Source organism: Echinops telfairi, unplaced genomic scaffold (genome assembly GCF_000313985.2).
Source record: "Echinops telfairi isolate 266 unplaced genomic scaffold, ASM31398v2 ScPeMD7_18;HRSCAF=68, whole genome shotgun sequence".
Taxonomy (NCBI): Eukaryota; Metazoa; Chordata; class Mammalia; order Afrosoricida; family Tenrecidae; genus Echinops; species Echinops telfairi.
In genome coordinates, this window is record NW_022103915.1 from 87,182,929 (window position 1) to 87,204,177 (window position 21,249).

The 21,249-nt window shown below is 48.0% G+C and overlaps 3 protein-coding genes across 6 annotated transcripts in view; 1 reads left to right on the forward strand and 2 right to left on the reverse strand.

The window, feature by feature from the left end:
* The window catches only part of LOC101640746 (purine nucleoside phosphorylase), a 73,608-nt gene that overhangs the window by 43,619 nt on the left and 8,740 nt on the right, over positions 1–21,249 (reverse strand). The gene's annotated exons all lie outside the window — the stretch shown is intronic.
* Positions 3,994–17,773, forward strand: KLHL33 (kelch like family member 33). 2 transcript variants are annotated; one of them, XM_045287864.1, is made up of 4 exons: positions 3,994–4,743; positions 9,348–10,272; positions 10,396–10,563; positions 17,044–17,773. In XM_045287864.1, exons 1-4 carry the CDS (start codon positions 4,059–4,061, stop codon positions 17,309–17,311), a joined length of 2,046 nt encoding a protein of 681 aa, XP_045143799.1. In that variant the 5' UTR covers positions 3,994–4,058; the 3' UTR covers positions 17,312–17,773. The 2 variants fall into 2 exon arrangements, with proteins under 2 accessions (XP_045143799.1, XP_004698930.1); XM_004698873.2 differs by lacking the exon at positions 17,044–17,773 and adding an exon at positions 10,898–13,197.
* LOC101639487 (purine nucleoside phosphorylase-like) lies at positions 18,379–21,243 on the reverse strand (the record flags this gene model as incomplete). Its single annotated transcript, XM_004698872.3, has 3 exons — positions 18,379–19,893; positions 20,769–20,959; positions 21,077–21,243. Coding segments are annotated over 3 exons (576 nt in total), but the record flags the coding sequence as incomplete, so codon positions are not given.

Sequence of the window (21,249 nt, forward strand, 5' to 3'; positions counted from 1 at the left end):
TGTAGGAGGAGCCCTAGTAGTGCTGACTGCAAACCACAAGGTTGGCAGTTCAAACTTACCAGCCACTCCTCAGGATAAGGACTTAGGCGCCCGTAAAGATTTATAGCCTCGGAAATGTTCCATAGTCGCAGTCAACACAAAGACAGATCCAGGGTAGTGTTGCTGTGAGTTAGGGTTCACTTGGTGGCTACAGGTTGACTCACTTCAGTCATAGTGAAGGGTTAGATTAGGAAGAAGAGGAAGTTTCGTGAATTAGCTAGCCCAGAGGCTTATGGGACTGTAAGTGGTTTATGGTCGATTTACAAATGACATGCCCAATCAAGGGGCTCTTGCTGAGGTTTGTCTACACATCCAAGCTGTCTAGTGAGCTCCAACTGGTTGCAGCCTGTGTACAACAGCAAAACACTGCCTGGTTCTGTCCCTCACAGTTACCTTGAGCCGATTGCCTTGGCCATTGTGTCAGTCCATCTCCTTGCCAGTCTTCCTTTTTTTAGCCGGTCACCTACCACACATAAATGTCATTTTCCAAGGACTGGACTCTCCAGACAGCATGTAAACTAAGTCACCATCCTTGCTTCTAAGAAGCATTCTGGCTATACTATTTGTTTTTCTCTGTAGTCTGTGGTACTTTTCACGGTAATATTCGCAAACACCATAATTCAGATGCATTCATTTTTATGTGTTCTTTATTGTTGAGCTTTCATATGCATTTGAGGAGATTGAAAATAATCATGGCTTAGGTCAGGTGCCCCTTAGACTTCACAGTGTTCCATTGCCATTCATAAAATTTTCAGTGGTATAGTAGTTACATGTCGGGCTGCCAGCCACAAAGTTAGCACTATCCAGCAGCCACTCTGCGGGAGAAGGATGAGGCTTTCTACCCAAGGGGTAGTTCTATCCTTTAGGGTCTCTGAGATGCCATCAACTAGGTGGCAGTGAGAGTGAATTTTTGAGAAATGAACTGCCTCTTCCTTGTCTGAATCAGCAAGCTGTGCTGAAACCTGTTCACCATGAGGTATTTTCATAAAATACTGGTTGCCTGACTTCAGCATCACACACAAGTCATCACAGTACAGCAGACTTGACAGATGAGTGGAGGCTGCTATAAGCAGGGGACAAGCTCTAAGGCAGTCATTCCCTGTAGTACATTTCTCAGCCTTGTTACCCAAGGAACTAGTGCCTTATCTGCTGGGTTGTGGTCAGGAGCATCCCCAGCAGATGGTTGATGAAGGCTCAGGGAGGGTGGGTGGTAGGCAAAGATGGCAGGTTGTATCTGCCCTTCAGAGGTTTGCTGTGGAGCATGCATTGTGGAGGTGGGCAGAGCCTCTGGAGATCAGTGACTGGAGTGGAGACATTTGGGACAACTGAGCCGACATAGTGATAATGAGCATTCTATAGAAAAAAAGGTGTAATGCTCATAAAAAAAATGTTTCCCAGGCTCCTCCTAATAGAGATGTAACTGACACCAGGCGGTTTGGGAGACACGAGATGAGTTGGTGATCCCTGGGAAAAATTTGTGTACACTACTTGTGCACAAAGTCTGACCAAAAAGATTGGAATCTATGTACAAAAATCTCTCCCCTTTTGGGGCTTTGGAGTAATTTACCAAGTATCATGCCAACCTCTGCATTTGCAAAAGTGGCAATAAAGGTTTTGTAGCACTTAGGTATTTTGTGTACTCCAGCTTCAACTTGCAAATCCAGCAGTCGGCCTCTGCTCTTCACTTTCGTGTGTCGCTATTACCTTCAGCCCCACCAGGCAGAGGAGCTCTTGAATTCATTTCTCTTCTATCATTGCGATTGTCTGTCTTGTACTTAGATTGGGGCTGCAAGGAAGTGCAAGCCCCAAATCCAATCCACTCATATCTATGGCTTACGTCTGTGTCTGGCTCACCTTAGAGAAGGCATCATTGTCATTTTATGAGTCTTTCCCCTGGGGCATAAAGTCTTGCTATTGATAATATCCTTAATTTAGCCAATGGTATAGAATTTAAAACACATTTGAGGAGAGGAAATTGTACAAGTATAGGCCAGCTATGAACCACAATACATGAACTGCTGACTTGTACAGATTAAACTTTTAAGTGACTGGACACCATGTACACAATGAGGTGATAAAGGAAAACTTTCATTAATATTCACTAACTGGCTGAACCAGGCCTACCAGATTAATATATGTCGCAAGGATGGCATTACAATGTAAGTATATGGCAGCTGGGGTCCAGCATTCACTGGGCACCCTCAAGGCGCGAGATCCAAGCCAAAGTACAATGTCTGCTAGCTCTATACTTGGGATCGTAGTCTGCATCTTTTTACACTAATCCAAATCTCTTAATGTAGACACTTGGATCTCTGCCTAGGGGCTTCAGCTGAGGACCTAATCTCAGAATGCATAAGATGCATTGTCCAAGATGATGGTGTAGCTCCTTCCCTCCAAAAGCCCAAATGCATGCTGCCCCCTAAGCCATCGAATGCAAGATTCCACACCCTTAGCACCTGAGATAGAACACACCTGCCACTGGGAGGCCACCGAGAGGGTTACAGGTCCCAAACGACCAAATCTATTCCAACTCACATCTACAACCATCACGACTCAGTGATGGGCGATGAGTAGACAGTATAAAAGATGATGTCAAGAGTGCAAGAAGAAAAAGAATGGGAACTGATTGTGGTAGCAATTGTACAATACTGTGTCGTGTAATCAAACTATGGAATGGTATATGTATTAACGCCCAATTAGTAATCTTTTTAAAAGAAAAAGACAGTGACCTTAATATCAGAAAATCAAAACTCAAGGGTCATCGAGCTGCCAACTCTCAGTGAACCTATAGGAACCCTGGAAATGTCTGAGACTAGGGGAGTGGAAAGCACTGCCATCGAGTCCATGCTAACTCTTAAGTACCCTCCTGGTGGGTTTCTTAAACTATACCTGTTTCCCGGAGTAGAAAGCCCAGCCTTCCTCTCTTGCAGCTGCTGGCGGATTCGAAATGCGGATCACATCCCCATCAGGGCACCTTATTCCGACTCATAAACACCCTTTAAGGGTTCAGAGGCTGTGAATCTTTAATGGAGACAAATAGTAGTGTCTTTCTCCCCTGGAGGCCCTGGCGGATTTGAACAGCCGACCTGGAGGTTTGCAGTGCAACTCCACCAGATATGCTTAACAGATAGCTCTGTCAGAGCTGCTCAGGGTTGCGATCTCCCCACCGGTCCTACCTCTGCCCCCAAATGAAACTGCCTTAGGATGCCAGATTCCAGTTCCTTCACTTCCGTAATTTAGCCTTTTAGCCACCATCGAACTCCTCTGCCGGGGATGGGGGGTGTGTGGAGAGAGCCAGCCCGCGCCTAGCTATGTTTATACTGCACAGCTGTATCGTTCACTTCAAGGTTCCAGCATTATCGTCAGCAGAAAAGTCCGGGCGGACCCAAAGCACGTCCTCTGTCCGCTCCTCTCGCTCTGTGTCCCTGCCCATCCACCAGGCAGTTCAAGTCCCCTTCGCCCGCTTCCCTGAACTTTCCAGCGAGCGCACTCTTTCTGCCCTGGGGCCTCACATTTCCACATCCTCCAAGAATTCAGAATCCACTTAGCTCAGCACCCTGGCGTGACCTACAGGTGGAAGGGGAGGGGTCATCTCGGGACGGGCCTAGGGATTGGGTGTCAGAGTTCGGGCACCGGGAGCCCAGCCCCTAGCCCGCCAGCCTGGGCTATAATTAGCCAGTGGGGCTCTGGACCAGGATGCGGAGCGCAAGCCCTCTGCCGTGCAAGCCCCGGCGAGCGGCCCAGCGAGAGGACTGGAGGCGCGCTGGCCCGGCGGGGTAGTGGATCTTAATACACGCGGCTTGCACGCTCCCCTGCACTTGAGCGCCCTGGTTGCGCTGGGGTCGCCTAGCTGCTGGTGCCTGGGGGTGTCGCCTTGGGAGGATGGAGACGGGTGGGACGGCGGGAGGGGCTGACGATTGGCGGGGCCGGAGGTAGGGCTCCTCTGGCCTCTCGTCCTGCTGTGATCTTCTCCTCTGTTGCCTTTGCTCATCTCTGCCTGACTCCAGCCAGCCACGGCCATGAGCCTCCCGGGCACGGCTTGTTGTCCCTCGCACCCCGGGCGCGCCTCCCGTCCGAGCCCGAAGGGCGGCCTTGACTTCCCTTTGCCCGCCCCGAGAGCGCCCTCCCAGCCTCCTCCGGACCAGGACCCTTTTCCTCTGGGAGAGCCCGCCCTGGCCCCGGGGCCCCTTCCCTCGCCAGCCTGGTCCCTGGAGGAGGAGGAAGAGGATGCGGGCGGTGGGGACGCGGCGGCGCAGCCGGAGGAGCTGTGCAGCGACGAGCACCCGGGCCTGTTCTTCGCCGAGGCCCGGCGGCTGCGGGAGCAGGGGCTGCTGCTGGACGAGCAGGTGGCTGTCGGCGGGCGAGTGTACGGAGCGCACCGGGTGGTCCTGGCCGCCGTCAGCAGCCTCTTCCGAGACCGGTTGCTACGCGGCGGGGGTCCGCAGACCCCGCTCAGCCTCGACGTGGCCCCCCGGGCCTGGGAGGCAGTGCTGACCTTTGCCTACGAGGGGGTGCTGGGTTCGGCCCCGCTGCGCGATGTGCTGGCTGCAGCCGAGGCGCTGGGGGCGCCCCGGGTGACGGCTGTGGCCCAGAAGACGAGCCAGGCAGAGGAGCTGCGAGAGAACTTGCGTGGCATCGAGCTCCTGTACCAAGAGGGCGTCGGGTGTGACCTGGAGCTGGAGGCAGGAGGCTGCCTGATGAAGGGTGAGGAGGGTTTGTGGGCTTTTAGGTGCCTGCGGGTGCAGGTGCTGCACCCTGGAGAGTGGTGTGTGCAAACTGTCGATGGCATAATTCCCCACGGCCGTGGTTTGACGCCTGCTGCAGACAGAATGTCCCTGGGGTGGCCTTCTGTGCCTGTCCTGACCCACTGAGGGTGAGGCATGCGCACTTGAGGTGTTTTCCTAGGAGCCCTGACAGATTTAAGCTGACCCACCAGTCTCTCTGGCTTCTCCAGCGCACAGAAACAAGGCCTTTCCAGCCAGCTGGCTGGGACTAAGGGTACGATCCATGGCAGTAGAACAAGCAGAGTGACTCACAGAAATAGCGATGAGCCAAAGACGTTTGTTTCTTGGCATCGTCTATTCAGGACACAGGAAAATCCAGTGAAGCCCAGTGGATAGACTCAGTGTGTCCTTTCTCCTCAGCGTGCTGAACATCGTGGCAGGCTCGTGGATCCTTGCAGCCACTGAACTAGTACTGGTTTTGCCAAAATCTTAACACTGCCAGGCACGACACCAGGAAAGCTAAGTAGCAAATACGTGAAGTGTTATTCAGAGTCCAGTGACTTCTAATGGGGCACTGGATGCCAGGAACTGTCCACCTGCCACCTCTGCTAATTCTCAATGAAAGCTGGTGAGATCGGTGCCATTATCCTTGGTCCAGGTAAGGACCATTCCACTCAGAGAGGTTGGCTGGGCCAGACCCACTGGGCCAGTCTGCTTCCATCAGAGTTGCTGCCCGTGGACGTATGGAAAATGGAGTCAGAATATGGACACTGTAAAGATATAAGATTTCAAGACATGTCCACAGTCACCTAGCTATTACTCATTAGAGAATTCAAAGGACATCTGGAATTCCCGAGAGGAAAATAATCTGGAAAGTGTTCTTTCTGGTAGCACTAGCTGGAATTCCAAATTCTATCATTATATATTCCTCGCCAGCGTTGATTTGGAATTTAAGCGTACGCCAGTGCTTTCATTTCCGTAAGAATAATCCCAATGTATTGGTGGGGACCTGTCACTAAAAAACCCCCAGGGGATGATTCTGACTAAGGTTTAGGTGTGGTGTGAGTAGTACTCTCGCACCGTTGTGTTTGAAGTGCCAGGTTGATTGATGACATGGAAGTGAAGTTGCTTATTCTGCTTCCAGGAATGCAGTTTTTCCCTCAGGGGGAAAAAAAAATATATATATATATATATATATATATAAATAAGTCACTGATGTTTACTACTTCGAAAACAACAATCCACTGCCTGCTGCACATAAAAAGTCATATCTTCATCCCCTGGCCTTTGAGACAGGCTGGCATGTCACCACGGGTCACAGCAGCCTGGAATTCATTAGACTTGTAGCTCACCTCCTATGTGTGACCCACCTGAGAGGATTCCTAGCAGCTTTTGCTTGTTTGTTTCCTTTAAACACATAATGAAGTAAACGTGACTATGAATATGAATGCCCAAGCACTAAATCATGCAATTTAGCAATTAGCATTTTAATTATGTTTGCTTCATCTCTTTACTTCCTTTGTTTTTAGTGAAGTTTAAATAGATGTCTGACAGTTCACTCATGAGTCCTTGGACATGTAGCTCTTATAACAGGGCATTTTCCCATAGAACCACAACAAATTAACAATACCTCCGTAGTATTACCTGTCTCCATTTATATTTTTCCACTTGTCGAAAGAACCCCGAAGCAATCAGGGACTGACTGTTGTGTGTATCTGAAGCATCTTATAATCCAGTATAGTCCTGCGTTCCTTCTCTATGGTGAGTTCTTAAAGAAATAAGATTAGGCATCCTATAGAATGGTCCATTTTCTAGATTTGAAAAGTTTCCCTCAGGATTTTGTCTAACTGGTTCTTTCAGCTTCTCAACGTCCTGTAAACACTAACTTAAATTTAAAGGCTAGATTAGATTTAGGCAAAATAGTTTGGTCAGAACACTCAATAGGCACTGCTGTGCATATATCTCTGAGTTATCCCAGGAGCCATAAGTGGTTTGGTGGTGACTAGGACAGTTTCAGGGACAAGAAGGCTGTATAGATAGCCAGTCTACAGATACAGCAGCATGTCCATGGCTGCCTGATATCAGTGACTGGATAGTGATAATCTGCTCAGACTGCCACTCCATGCAAATGGTAACCAAATCACTTCCCTTATCTTTTTTTTAAATCATTTTATTGGGGGATCCTACAATTCTTATCACAATCCATACATATATCCATTGTGTCAAGCACATTTGTACATCCATTGCCATCATCATTCTCAAAACATCTGCTTTCTACTTGAGCCCTTAATACCAGCTCCTCATTTTCCCCCTCCCACTCTCCTCCCTGTCCCCCTCACTTTCCTTATCTTAAGGAAGCCCTGGTGTTGCTGTGGATTAGGTGTTGGGCAACTAACTGCCAGTTTGGTGGTTCAAACCCACCAGTTGCTCTGAGGAAGAAAGATGAGACTGTGTGCAGCTGTAAAGACTTACAGCCTTGAAGACCCTGTATAGGAGCACCATGAGTTGAAATAGACTCAGTGGCAATGGGATTGGTTGGGGGGCTTGTTTCTTTATCTTGTTTGTTTGTCTTAAAAGGAGTAACTTGAAGCAGATGGTTGTTGAAGGTATGTTTTTTTAATTTTCTGCTTTCTTTTTTTTTTAAGTACTTTTATTGGGAGAAGGTGTGATTTTGTTATCTAGTGCTACTATAAGAAAAATACCACTAGTGTGTGGCTTTAAAAAACAGAAATTTCTTTTCTAGAAGTTCAGGAGGCTAGAAGCCCAAATTCAGGCTTCCAGCTCTAAGGAAAGACTTTTTTCTCTCTCTCTTGGGTCTGGGGGGAGGGACTTTTCTTTTCACCTTGATTCCTTGGCAGGGGCAGATTAGCCCATAAGCAATGCCCAAGTAAGCCTGTGCTTACTCTGTATCTGACTGAGATTGTAAATTTGAAAAGAAGCTTTGATTCTGACGAAAGGTGCTGTGGGATTGGGAGGGAAACAGGTGTCAGCCCTACCTGGAAGCGGAATCTTTGATGTAGTGCAAACGTGGATTTAGTCACGATGGGTTAGTCAGCACAAGGAAGCCCGTGCTCACCTCGCTACTGGGAAACCCAACACTGCTTCTTGGGGATCTCCATGTGGCATGGCAGCTAGCTCCTCAGCGTGCTTGTTTGCTCAATTTGCTCTTTTATAATTCAGGAGATTGACTGAAGCCCCTCTACACACAGAGAGAGTCTCATTAAGAAGAAACCCATTCCCAAATGGGATTATAATCCCAGGTCTAAAAAAGGCAAACCCTGCCACCACGTTGATTCTGACTCACACTGGCCCTTTGGGACAGATTAGAACTACTCTGTGGTGGTCCCAGGGCAGACTGCTACACCGCTCCAACAGGGGCAGCAGGTGGGTCCAAACCACCAACCTTTTGGTTGTTAGGCCAACATGAGACCCACAACACTATTAGGGCTCCTAACTACATAGGGGCTAGGATGTACAACATATTTGGGGCGGGGGGTGGGGGAGTGGTACCCACAATTCATTCCACAACAGTTTTCTTTCACATTTCCCTTCTCAGGCATCCATGAACCATAGCCTAGTGGGAGCCACAACACAAGACAGCTGGGATACCTAGGAACTCTTACATGCTATATCTTGCATCCAAAGAGATGGCACTCCCTGGAGATTGGGCTCTAGTCATTCTGGGCTGTGATACTGTTAGGTTTCTCGAGTGGGTAATACTTCGGTTTTAGGCATCAAATGAGAAGCCTAAAGCTGAAGTCTGGTTTGTAGTCCAAGTGAATTTTTATGAAGGATGGGAGAAGTTTCAGGTTTTACAGTCTCAAAAGAGTACACGCTGTTTCAGAGAAGCTTGCCAAACTGTGCCTAGGCTGTGCCACGGCTTACCACTGAACACAGGCAACAGGAGCAGGGTCAAATGAGAGGGAAGAATCCTCTCCGACCTGCCACTGACTGGGAGTGGGGTTCCAAGAGATCAGGCCTCCCGCTGCCAGGGTATTTCACACCTCTGGCTGGGGAGGCAAGGTTGAAGGTCTTGGTTGACTCCCTTGGCTGAATTAAGCCCACCTGTGTGGGGTTTGAATTGGAGCATGCCCAGTTAAAGCCTTCATGGGTGGCAAATGCTTGCCTGATTCCTTCCCAACCCCCTCTCTGGGGCCTGTACAGGCATGGGAGGAAACCCCCACTCCCACCCCCCACCCCCCTGGTCCTTGTCTGGCTACCTAACAGGACCAATTTCCCAATGAAAGGCTGGTGGGTGGCAGTGGCTCTTGCAATTAAAACATATATATATATTCTGTGCATGATACAGAAAGATTTCCATAAATTATACACTGGTCTTTTTAGCTTATTGTGTGCTTTCTTCTACCAAATGCTTTCTATAGCACCTCTCAACTCGATCTACCATGACTCTTCTTTAACTTGTCCGGACCCAAAAGTCCAAAGCCATTTTTTCCCTCTAATGCACACTACAGTTTGGCCTATCGCCCTGGTGGTTGGCGCCGTCCCGAAGGTTGCGGAGTCGGGATGGTGTCCGGCAGCCTGGCCACAACCTGTGTCTCTGCTTCCTCTGTGCCCGCCCTGCAGTGCACCGCGCAGCCCTCGCCTGTGGTAGCGAGTTCTTTGGTGCCATGCTCCTGAGCGGGATGAAGGAGTCGCAGGGCCCAGAGGTGTCTCTTCGAACCATCTCTGCCCGGGACTTGCAGCTCCTCGTCTCCTTTGCCTACACCGGGATCGTTCGGGCAAGGTGGCCAGGCCTGCTGAGAGCTGCCCAGGCTGCCCTGCAGTACCAGAGCGCTGCCTGCCTGGCTCTGTGCCAGAAAGCCTTAGCCCAGCGCCTCAGCCCCGCGCGCTGCCTGGCCCTGTTCCCCCTGGCTGAAGCCCCTGGGTTGGAGAAGCTCTGGAGCAAAGCTCGTCACTACCTCCTCAGCCACCTGCCTGCTGTGGCCTTGTGCCCCGCGTTCCCTTCTTTACCAGCTGCCTGCCTGGCCGAGCTCCTGGACAGCGACGAGCTCCACGTGCAAGAAGAGTTGGAGGCCTTTGCGGCTGCGCGCTGCTGGCTGGCTGCCAACCCGGAGACCCCGGAGTCCGAGGCCAGGGCCCTGCTGCGCTGCGTCCGCTTTGGCCGAATGTCCACCAGAGAGCTGCGGAGGGTGCGCGCGGCTGGACTGCCCCCCTTCCTGCCCCCGGACCTGCTGCACCAGCTGATGGTGGAGGCTGAGGTGCCGGGACAGGAGAGGCGCAGGGAGCCTGACCGAGCCCTGGTGGTGATTGGGGGCGATGAGCTAAGAGCAGACATGGCCGTCAGACAGCCATCGGCAGGGGTGTGGTGGGCTCGGGCCTTCCGCTGTGGCATGGGGCTGGTTCGAACCGTGGAGTGGGGGCGGCTGCCCGCCCTTCCTGCCCCCGGGCGCTTCCGCCACGGGGCTGCGAGCCTTTCCGGAAGTGAGCTCTATGTGTGTGGAGGACAGGACTTCTACAGCCACTCCAACACCTTGGCTTCCATGCTCAGGTACGGGCCCCCAGGAGGTGTGCGTGGGCAGGCCCCAAGGTGGGCGGGTGGGGGACACTGCTGGCTCCAGTCTACCGCAGCCTCCTGGAATCACTCTCCTCATCTCTCTCCACCTGTGCCCAGATGGGACCCCAGTCGAGAAGACTGGGAGGAGAAGGCACCTTTGTGCCAGGCTCGCAGCTTTTTCCCCCTAGTGGTGCTGGACGGCCAACTTTATGCTCTAGGTGGGCGCGACAATGGCGTGGCCCTGGACTCTGTGGAGACCTATAACCCGGAGCTCAATGTCTGGAGGTAAGCAGGGAAAGGAGGTGGGGTGAGGGGTGGGGGTTGTTCCTGAGATATTAGGGCTAGGCTAGGAGACTTAGGGAGCCCTGGTGGTGTAGTGGGTTACCCATTGGGTTGCTAACTGCAAGGTCAGCAGTTTGAAACCACCAGCTGCTCCCAGAGAGAAAGACGAGGCTTTCTACTCTAGAAAGTTAGTCTCTGAAACCCACAGGAGCAGCTCTACTCTGTCCTGTGTGGTCATGCTCAGCTGGAAGCGACTTGGTGGCAGGGAGAGGGGACTTAGAATAGAAGGTGAGTTGAACAGGAGGGTTGCCTGATCTTGCCTCCCGCTTTCCCTTAGGCCAGCACCTGCACTTCCCGAGCCTTGCTTTGCCCACGCTGCTGCTGTCTTAGAGGGCCGATTGTACCTGAGCGGTGGCTGTAATGAAACAGACCCATACCTGGCCTCCTTGATGCACTATGACCCCAAACTTGGGGCTCCAGGGACACTTCTGAGCCCTATGGGAGTACCTCGGGCTGGCCACATCATGGCGGCTCTGGGTGGGCGGCTGTATGTAGCAGGGGGGCTAGGTGAGACTGGGGATTTGCTGAGCTTCGAGGCTTATGAACCAAGGACTGATAGCTGGACTCACCTTGCACCTCTGCCCTCCCCCCACGTGGGGGCTGCAGGTGCGGTCCTGCAGGGGGAGCTACTCGTCCTGGGGGGCTACAGTCACCGTACTTACGCCCCCTCCCACCTGATTCATGCCTATTGTCCTGGCCTGGGCCGATGGCTCTGCCTGGGGACTCTGCCCAGACCTCGAGCTGAGATGCCTGCCTGCATCTTGACACTGTCCACTGTGGAACACCTCACTGCGGGCCCCTCCTTCACCCAGCAGCCAAACCTGCTGCGTGAAGGGGGCAGTCAGGAAGGGCTAGAGAACACGGAGGAGGAGGGGAGGGAGAGTAGGCTTCATTCATAATAGTTTTCTGTTATTCTTACTGGGTGAAAAGTTAGAACCCACAAACTGCTCTTGTGTATATATAAATATTAATTCCACCGCAAAGAAAGTGCTTCCAGAACTCCCTGGGGGAAGGGGTCAGGGAATGAGAGGCAGTTGAATGTCTGGGCAAAGGGGGACTGCACCCAGGAACAACTGCACCCAGATCTATGGCCCCTGAGACAATTCTCAGAGGGCAAGTATATCTGGCTGGCAAACAGCCAAGAAGCTCCAGTAACCACGGGGTCACGAGAAAACAATCAGTGAAATAATTCTGACCCGTGGATCAAGGAGAACCGTGTGCAAAGGCTATTCGTGAACGAGTCTGAGAAGTCTTGGGGGAAGGACTGTAAACATTATCCAGCTCTTTCCTCTTCCGGCATGCACTGCTTTCTACTCTCCGCTCTCCAAACCACCTTGGCAATTTTCTTTTTCGGATAACTTTGAGGTCTCGGTCTAGGGAAAGGGATGGTATCATGGAAGAAGTCAGGAGTCTGCCTGGCCTCTTTGCTCCCCTTTAAGATGAATTGAGGGACCACGGTGAACATGAGACTATTGTGGTGTAAGGTTGCAAGTTTGGGGAGGGGTGGAAGACAAAGGAGTCGGAAGCAAAGAATATGACTCAGTAAACTGTGACACCCCCACCCCACCCCCAGCTTAATCCCTTTTCTCTGGAGTTTCCCTTTGAATCCATTTCCCTTTCCTGGGCTCTGGAAAGTTGATTCAAAGGCTTTCTCTCTTCTCACTTCCTATAACCTGCTCTTCCTTCTCCTTTCTTCTCACCCAACTATTGACGATTCACTAGCTGTGTGCCAGGCACTTTGTGAAGTACAAGCAATACCAAGATGAGAGAGTTTCGGACCAGTAGGTCAACTTGTAAATAAACACCCGTTTGTTGGAACAAAGTCTAATGAGAGGATTGAACTCTGCCCAGGACATCTTATGTTGGGGAAGGCATCCTTGACTCGTCTGGTTTGAGTCAGGTGTGGAAAGCTGCTAGGGAACAGAACAGCTTAGAAAAGGAACAGTGCATTCCTCACGGAGAAAAGACGTGTCTTTTGCCGCACCAGAGAGAGGCCGTCCTGGCTTCCACAGTTGTTGCAGAGAATTCTGCTCCTGTCCCCGCCCCCCCTCTGTTGTCTGGAGCCTTTCTGGTAGCAGGGGCCCTCACTTGACTCCCCTACATTTTCCCTGTCTGGTATTTCCAAGTCTGACTCCCGAGTTGCTCAGAGCAAGGAGGGCCTATGTTTCTGGGTTTTTTTTCATAGGACAGAGTTGCATCCCCATTGCTTAGGAAGGCGTGATCTTCTAATGGTGAAATGAAAGTTGATTCACTTGTGCTTTTCTTCATTCTGACCCTAAAAGTACTTGACAGGCTGTAATGGAGTTTTTGTTATCTTACTACCCTTTTTTGAAGTATGCATATCTCTATTTCAGATAGATTAGGGTCATACTTGAAAATGAAGGGTGAGTGGGATAGATGAGAAAAGAGAAGAAAGATTGAAGAGAAAAGAAATGAGAGAATTGGGTGGAAATGAGAAGCTATGAAGAACTGTATCTTTTTAGGGAGAATATCTATGAACACGTTTTTTTGTTTGTTCGTTTGTTTTTTTTATGATTGGTACCCAAAGACAGGGTTAAATAAAGATTTCACAATGAATGCCTTTAGTCTGAGTTTCTCTACTACAAAAAAGACACACACACACTCAAAATCACTTGCAACTTAGCTTCTGCACCACACCACTAAAACCACACTCCTTCCATTGCTCTTATGAGCTACCTCTTGTAAAAACGAATGGTTCTCTCTAGCCATCCTCATTCTCCTTTGCCTTTCCACAGCAATCCACTGGCTTGAAAGCTGACTCACCCTACAAACGTCTCCGTGAACTTCAGAGAACGTACACTCTCCTGGGTCTTTGCTTATTTCTGCCATCCTAAGGGGTCGTAGAACACCAAATGACAGTGCCCAGGAGTTGCGGCTCTCTCCCAGACAAAGCTGATAGTCAAAGATCTAAAAGTTTGTGGATGGATATGATTCGTTTAAGATATGTCTAATTTTTATTTTTTTTAATTGAGGTTAGGGTGAGGAGAGAGGTCACTCATGCACTGACTGCCAGAGTCGTCTCATAGCCACCCGGTAGGACAGGGGAGAACTTCCTCTGTGAGCTTCTGAGGCTGTAACTCTTGATGAGCGTAGCAAGCGCTGTCGTTCTCCTGAGAATGGAGTAGACATCTTCTGCTGAAATCAGGACACCAGTTGATGCGCCGTTCTACTGTGTGCCAGGCTTAGCACAGGCACGGCAACTCATTTCAAACAGTCTGAGGTTCAGGGTCATATCCCAATTCTAGAGGGAAGTAGAATGAGAATCAGGAAGTGGGACAAAACAAGTGGACCTGAAAAGGCTACATTTTGGTGAATGTAGAAAAGTCCAGAGCGTTTATCTTTGGTCAATCAGTTAATAAGCCAAAAGGGTTTTTTGACAACCCCTTCACTCCCCTTCCCTTCCCTTAACCTCCTTTAGTGAGGGAGGAGGTTTCTAATACCCCTCCCACCTGTGCAAGGTTAACTCAGACATTGGATGGGACTGGCATGCACATTATTATCTTTAGTACTCAAACATGCTATCATATGGATCTTTGTGTCCTATGCCTAATTCTGGGCGTACCCATGTCCTTTTAAAAAATCTTGCCTTTTCGCTGCCCTTCAGGATGCGCTCTCTTTCTCTATTATATGTATGTATATATGTACACACACACACACCTCCGCATTGTGTCACCTGGCTTCTAGTCTAACGATTTTTAGCAGCCTCACCTGCCCTGGCTTGCACCATCAGTTGTTCAGACTCAGCATACCTTGTTAGCATTATCATTCTGCCTGTTTCTTAGACAAGAACCTGTGGAAACATCTCGAGCCTCTTCTTTGTTTCCTTCTTTTCCCACTTGGCTTGTGTACTAACTTGACTCCTACTAACTGGTCCTTCCTCCAAATCTGTTTTCTAGCAAATGCACGACAAGCACACCTCAGAGATTTGATGGTTTTGGTTCCAGACTACCACAGTGAAGCAGATATTGAAATAAATCAGGTCATGGATCCACCCACACCCCCCCCTAGTATATAAAGGATCCCTGGTGGCATCATGATTATGAGTTGGGCTGCTAACCCCAGGGCAGCAGTTTCAAGCCACCAGCTGCTCCTTGGGAGAGAGACAACGCTTTCTATTACTTCTATGGTCTTGGAAACCCACAGGGGCAGTTCTATCATCCTATAGGGTCACTGTGAATCAGAATCAACTCGATGGCCAAGAGTTTGGTTACGAGCTTTGGTGGCATAGTGGGTGACGTGTTGAACATCAACAATTTGATACCAGCAGTCATTCCTTGGGAACACAATGAGGCTTTCTAGTCCCGTGAAGGGTAATAGTCTCAGAACCCCAAATATTGTGAGAATTTCCAAAATATGACGCACAGATATGGAGTGAGTACACGATGTTGTAAAAATACCTCTTTAGAATTGCTTGATGCCGGCTAGCTTGGTGCTTGGATGCTCAATTTGTTTTAAAATGAAATCTAAAAAGTACAATAAAAACAAAGTACACCTGTATGTCCTGATTACCTGGTGGTGCATTGATGGGAAAGATTAAACTGTAAAAAAAAAACCCCAAAAGTTGTGTGTGTGAAAGTCACATGAAAATTCCACTAGCTACAAGAGAAAGCACATGACTTCCCCAGACAGATACTTCAGACTATAGTAGCAACTATATCCAACTAAACAAGTGAAACATTATAAAGGAAGATTGTTTAATAGAATCATAGAATGAAAGGTTTTTGAGATCATTTGATTCAAAGGTTGTTGGTATAGCTTCGAAAATGAAGGCATGTATACACAGTTTGGATACTGAAGAGAAGGATTTTCATGCCAGTCCTCTCCCAGTGACGTATTTGTACATGAGGACCAGGAAGCTAGCTGGCTTGAACAAACATCCTAGATTAGGCCTATGGACAGCCAGACAAACCAAGCCCAGTGTGATTAAATGGATTCTGATTCATAGCAACCTTATAGAGAGAGTACAAATCTTTACTGGGAGCAGATTGGTAGATTTGAACTGCCAACCCTTCAGTTAGCCACCCAATGTCTAACCCATGGCACCACCAGGGCTCCTCTTTCCTGGCAACAAAGCTATACTCCAAATCCTGCCTCATCTTTAAAACCAAGGGAGACTGTTAGATCGGGTTCTCCAGTGAAGCAAGACCAGTGATACACACACAGCCATATACAGCTATAGAGATAGATAGATAGATAGATAGATAGATAGATAGATAGATAGATAGATAGATAGATAGATAGATAGATAGATAGGAACAGAGAGAATAAGAGAGAGAGAAAAGTGTATTTCGAGAAAAGTATATTTCAAGAAAATAGCTCACACAGCTGTAGAAGCATGCAAATCCAGTCTGGTTTCAATCCCATGGATCAGATGTTAAGCTGATGTTAGGCTTCTCCTGACTCATAAATTTGGGGGCTGATGAACACAAGATTGGCAGGAACACCACAGACTGGCATCCTCAGGGAATCATGTGCTTTTTCAATGTTCTTTGAGTTTGGGGAACAAAAAATTCTCAAGTGCAAGATGAGGGCTATAGAATGGATTTTACTCAGGTAAATTTACCCCATGAAATTATGCTAGGATAGCCCTTATTCCCCTAGAAGAATGAACAGGTACATTGTCATTTTTTGTCGGGAGTGGGGGGGGGGGAGTGGAGAGTCCTTGGCTCAACTTTCCTGGCCTTTGTCTCACCAATGCATTTGAGTTATAGGCAACTAGTATAGCCTTCCAGCCATAATTCCTTATGAGATTCATTATAATCCTGGATGCTATATGCCTGTGGTTATTGTCTCATTTTGGAAGGCATTCTCTGCTACCCTAAGGGATAGGATTAGGGTAGGATTAAGACCTGACATTAGGAGAGGGTAGTTGCCCTGGTGTTGGAGTGATTACACATTGGGCTGCTAACTGCAAGTTCAGCAGTTTGAAACCATCAGCTGCTTCTCAGAAGAAAGACAGGGATTTCTACTCCCATAAAGAACTACAGTCTCAGAAACTCAGAGGCAGTTCTGCCTTGCCCTGTAAGGTTGCTGTGTAGGCATAAAGTTGATGGCAGTTTGTTTGTTTGGGTTTTTCTTGGGGTGGGGTGGGGGGTTTGGTTTAGTAGATTCTGTGAACCAAGCCACACCATTTGCTTCCTTGACTTTTCCTTGGGGACATCTTTGACTCTAACTTAATGGAGAGTGACTTAAGACATGATCCTTTGTTTTCCTTGGACATAGTATATATGAGTAACTTGATTTCAAGTCCCAATGCAATCAATTTTTAAATCATAGACAAGTGCCTTAATCAGTTTGGATGCCCACTGGTGCTAACATTATTCACATTTTACAGACAACACTGAAACTAAGAAGTTAAGTAAATTTTCAGCAGGTATTTAATTTGGGGTGTTTTCTCCTTAGAACAAATGTCAACATGGCAGAGACCAAATGCAGGATTATTTTGAGCCAGAAGACAGAAGCTTCTTGTAATTTGCTGACCAACTACTGCTGCTGCTTTCAGATCAACTCGGCTCCTCTTAGTGACAAGTCGCTAAGGAGTGTTTGTCAATATATCACAACTTGTATGATGCGTCCAAATGGCAGTGCTTCTTCTTTTTTTGTTGTTGCTTTCTTTCTTTTGCCAAATGGCAGTGTTTTGACTCAAAAGAAACACATTATGCATCTGTGATAGCTAGGTATTATGTCAGCTTGGCTGGGCCAGAATTCTCAGTAGTTTAGCAATTGACCTCTACTCTATAATGTGACCTAACATAAGATAAGCAGCTCCATGCTGGGATCTCTTCTGGGCAGAAAGCAGTTGTAAGAGGAATAGAGAGAAGTGTAAGATCCTTGTTCAGGTCATAGCCCTGGTGCAATTGAAAGGAAGTTTCCTCAGAGGTGTAGCCTATTCCTATTTAAGCTGACTCTGTGTGAAGGATCCCTCTTCTTGCTAGTGGGAATCCAGTTCTTTAGGACTGAACCAATGACTCCCCATATTGCCTGCCAGTATGGTGTTATCAGCAGCCTGTCATATGGCCTGCTGACTTTGGATTCATTCACATTTGCCTCCACCAGTCTCTGATCTTTTTGTTTCCTGGTTCATCAGTTCCAGAAGCTATGGGAGTCAGGAATAGCCTTCAGCTTAGAGTAGATGTATAGAGATAAGAACTAAGGCAAGGGGTTATAAGGGATGTAGGGGTGGGGGGTGAAAGATAGAGAGGGTGAGGGGACCTGTGAAGCAAACAATATACAGTGAACCCTCGTTTATTGCGGTTAATCGGTTCTAGACACTACCGTGATCAATGAAATTCCGCGAAGTATGATTCCTTATTTGTAAATCAAATATTTTCGTAGTTAGAGCATAGAGGACATGAAAAAACACCCTTTAGTCACCATTACACTCGTATTACCCAATTTATTAAACGAAAAAGGGAAAATACAGTAAAACATTTTGGACGTTACAATTATCATTTATTATTTATTATATTATTTATGGCATCAAGCGTGTACAGTATGAGCCAATCAGTGGCAGTAATGACAGAGCATGCGCTGTTAATGCAAAAACCGCGATAGAGTGAAGCCGCGGAAGTCGAAGCGCGAAGTGGCGAGGGTTCACTGTATGTGGGAGGGAGAGGGGATGGAACACTAGAACTGATGGTGATTACACAACTCATTTAAAAAGTGATTTAACTGTGGGGGGAAATTAAAAGAAAGTGTTCTAAAATTGATTGTTGTAATGATTGTACAACTCTTCTTGATATGATAGAACTATTGAATTGTGTGACATGTGTATTGAGTGCCAGTAAAAATGTTTAAAAATAAAAAGCCTGGCAGAGCCCATAGCCAGGAGGCCAACTTAACTTAATTCAACTCCAGTTGGCCAGGGGAAAATACAAAACAAAAACCTCTGAGCTATTGGGGCATCAGTGGTCTTGGTACAAGCTAGGGCAACTTCACAAGCCCATTGGGGAGCTCCTGTCTGTCCTGTGATCTTACACGCAGCTGGAGAGGTCCTGCTTGTCCTTCATGTGGCTGGGGGGTCCCCTGCCTGTCCTGGGGCCTTACATGTGGCTGAGGGAACTCCCCCCACCCCCACCTTGCCCCCTAATGCAGTGCTGCATATGAAACAAGGCAGCTATACCAATGATCTCCAGCACCCAACACTGCTGGGAGAACTGCTACTTGGCCTCCACTGTGATCATGCCTACAAGGGTAATTCACCAGAACTCCAGTCTTATACAGTTCTTGTCACAATATGCTTTCTATTTTTGCATTTGTATTTGTGTCTGTCTCCTTCATGAGACCCTTAACCATAAGAAGAAACAGATGCAGAAACACACTAGGCAAGGTCTATGAGAGTTTGGGGCAGTTACTCCATTGTCCCCAGGAACATGCTACTCTCTACCTTGCATGAATGTTTTCACCAATCCAAGGAGTCCCCTGTGAGAGAGTTCTAACATCCAAAATCCTTCAGTCCTCGGCCCGCCACAATTATCCAGGACAGGGCCTCAGCTACTTGTGTGAGGAACAGAGAGTCACACAGTACTTGTGGTCTCAGTCTCTCCTGCCCGTCTTGGCCTATGCTCCCAGCCTGACCATTGTACAAAATGAAGAACTGATACACCTTTCTTTTTATTTATTCATTTTTTCCATCTTTTTATTATCCAAGCACAATGTTAAAAGTCATAAGAGGTATTGGGCTGGTTCTTGTGAGGTCTCCAGTGCGATGGGGATGGCAGAACTCAGCCCCTAGGAATGTGAGAGCATTACTCCAAAAAGTAGTCACTGTGCCAAGTTCAAGGGCCCAAGTCAAATCCTGGGCACACACACAGATGTGTTAAGGTGTGGGCTCCAGTGTGGGAAAGATCAGGGATGGAAATGGCTTTCAGAAAACAGCTGAGCAAAAGAGAATCTGGCATCAGAAGGGTCTGGTGGGAGAAGTAGAAGTGATCCTCTCTCTCCTCTCTGCGATGACCTTACGGGAAAGGCAGGTGACCCCGGAAGAGGGCCAAAGTGGGCAGCAGCTATTTGGATTCCACAAGGCAGCGGCTGGTCAACTGGCAGTGTGAGAGGGAGGGATGCAGGACATAAGAATGGAGACGAACTGTTCCAATTTCTGCGCAGCTTGCTTTCCCGCGGCTAGGACTTCCTCGTGATTGGCCTTTTCCAGGCTCTCGTAGTTCATGACCACCTTGTTGGTGATGAGGGAGAAGCCAAAGACTCGAAGGCCACAGTGTCGTGCTACTATAACTTCGGGGACCGTGCTCATGCCTGGTGGGAAGAAAGATGGAAGCCAACTGTCAGGATCCTCAAATGACTCTTGTTTAAAAATATATATTATTATGAATCATTTTATTTGGGGGGTCTCTTATAAATCTTATGACAAGCCATCATTCAGTTGTATTAAGCACACTGTACTTATGTCGCCATCAACATTTCCAAAACATTTTCTTTCTACTTGAGCCCTTGGTATCAGTTTTTCTTTTTAACTTCACCCCTTATCCTCACATTCTGTTCATTGCCAGCTCAGAATTTAAAATTGCAAAATTTCTTCAAAGAGGCTAGTTGTCAGTTAAATTATTATGATAAACTATTGTTGATCCATATATATTTACATTAAGATGGGTCTCAGGGGAGGCTTATACGTTTTTAATAAATAGTAGGAATGGATTGTTCTACCACTAAATTTGTTTAAGATAGTTTAAAAGTCAGTTTTAATGATGTGGTGTCCCTGGGTGGCACAAAGGTTAAGTACTCCCATCTAATTGAAAGGTTGCTGGTTAAAATCCACCCAAAGGCACTTCAGAGGAAAAGGCTAGAAATCTACTTCCAAAAAATTATAGCCAGAGAGTGACATGTCAATCCCAATGGACTACCCTTCAACTTTGAAACACATGCAGTTGCCATGAGCCAGAATCCATGACAACTGGTTTGGTTTATTTCATTTGGTTCTAATGATACATGTCTTCTTCAAGCCAATAATACTGAAGGTAGTCATATGATAGCTGTTAGAATAATCCTTAGAAATAAACCAAGTCTTATTCAGGCCCAGTGCCATTGATTTATCAATCATAAAGAGTTATCTCCTACTCTTTCCAATCCCTTTTTATAAGATCCCTCCTTCACCAGCCAAGTCCCCTTCTCACCAACAGCATCTGCCCCCAGCTTCTGCAGGAGACGAGACTCTGCCACAGTCTCAAAGTTAGGGCCCGCCAACATCACGTAGGTGCCTTCCTGTAGTTCTCGCTTCTCCCCCACTTGTTTCCAGGTTTTGTGAGCGATCTTTCTCAGATCCCGGTCATAAGCATCAGACATGGGAGGGAAACGAACTCCAAACCTAAGACACAGGTTGGAAGATCACTTTTGATTCATGGATCACAATGTGCTCTCTCTGAACTCTTAAATAAATCCTTAAGCCCCACACATCCATCAACCCGGGAGCAAAATGATGTACCTGTCCTCATTGGGGCCTATCAGAGGATTCTGGCCAGAGAAACCAGGCATGTTGATATGGTCACGGATCAGCATGATATCACCGACTTCAAACTTGGGGTTGAGTCCTCCAGCTGCATTGGTGACCACTAGGGTGTCCACCTCCAGAAGCCGGAAAACCCTCACTGGGAAAGT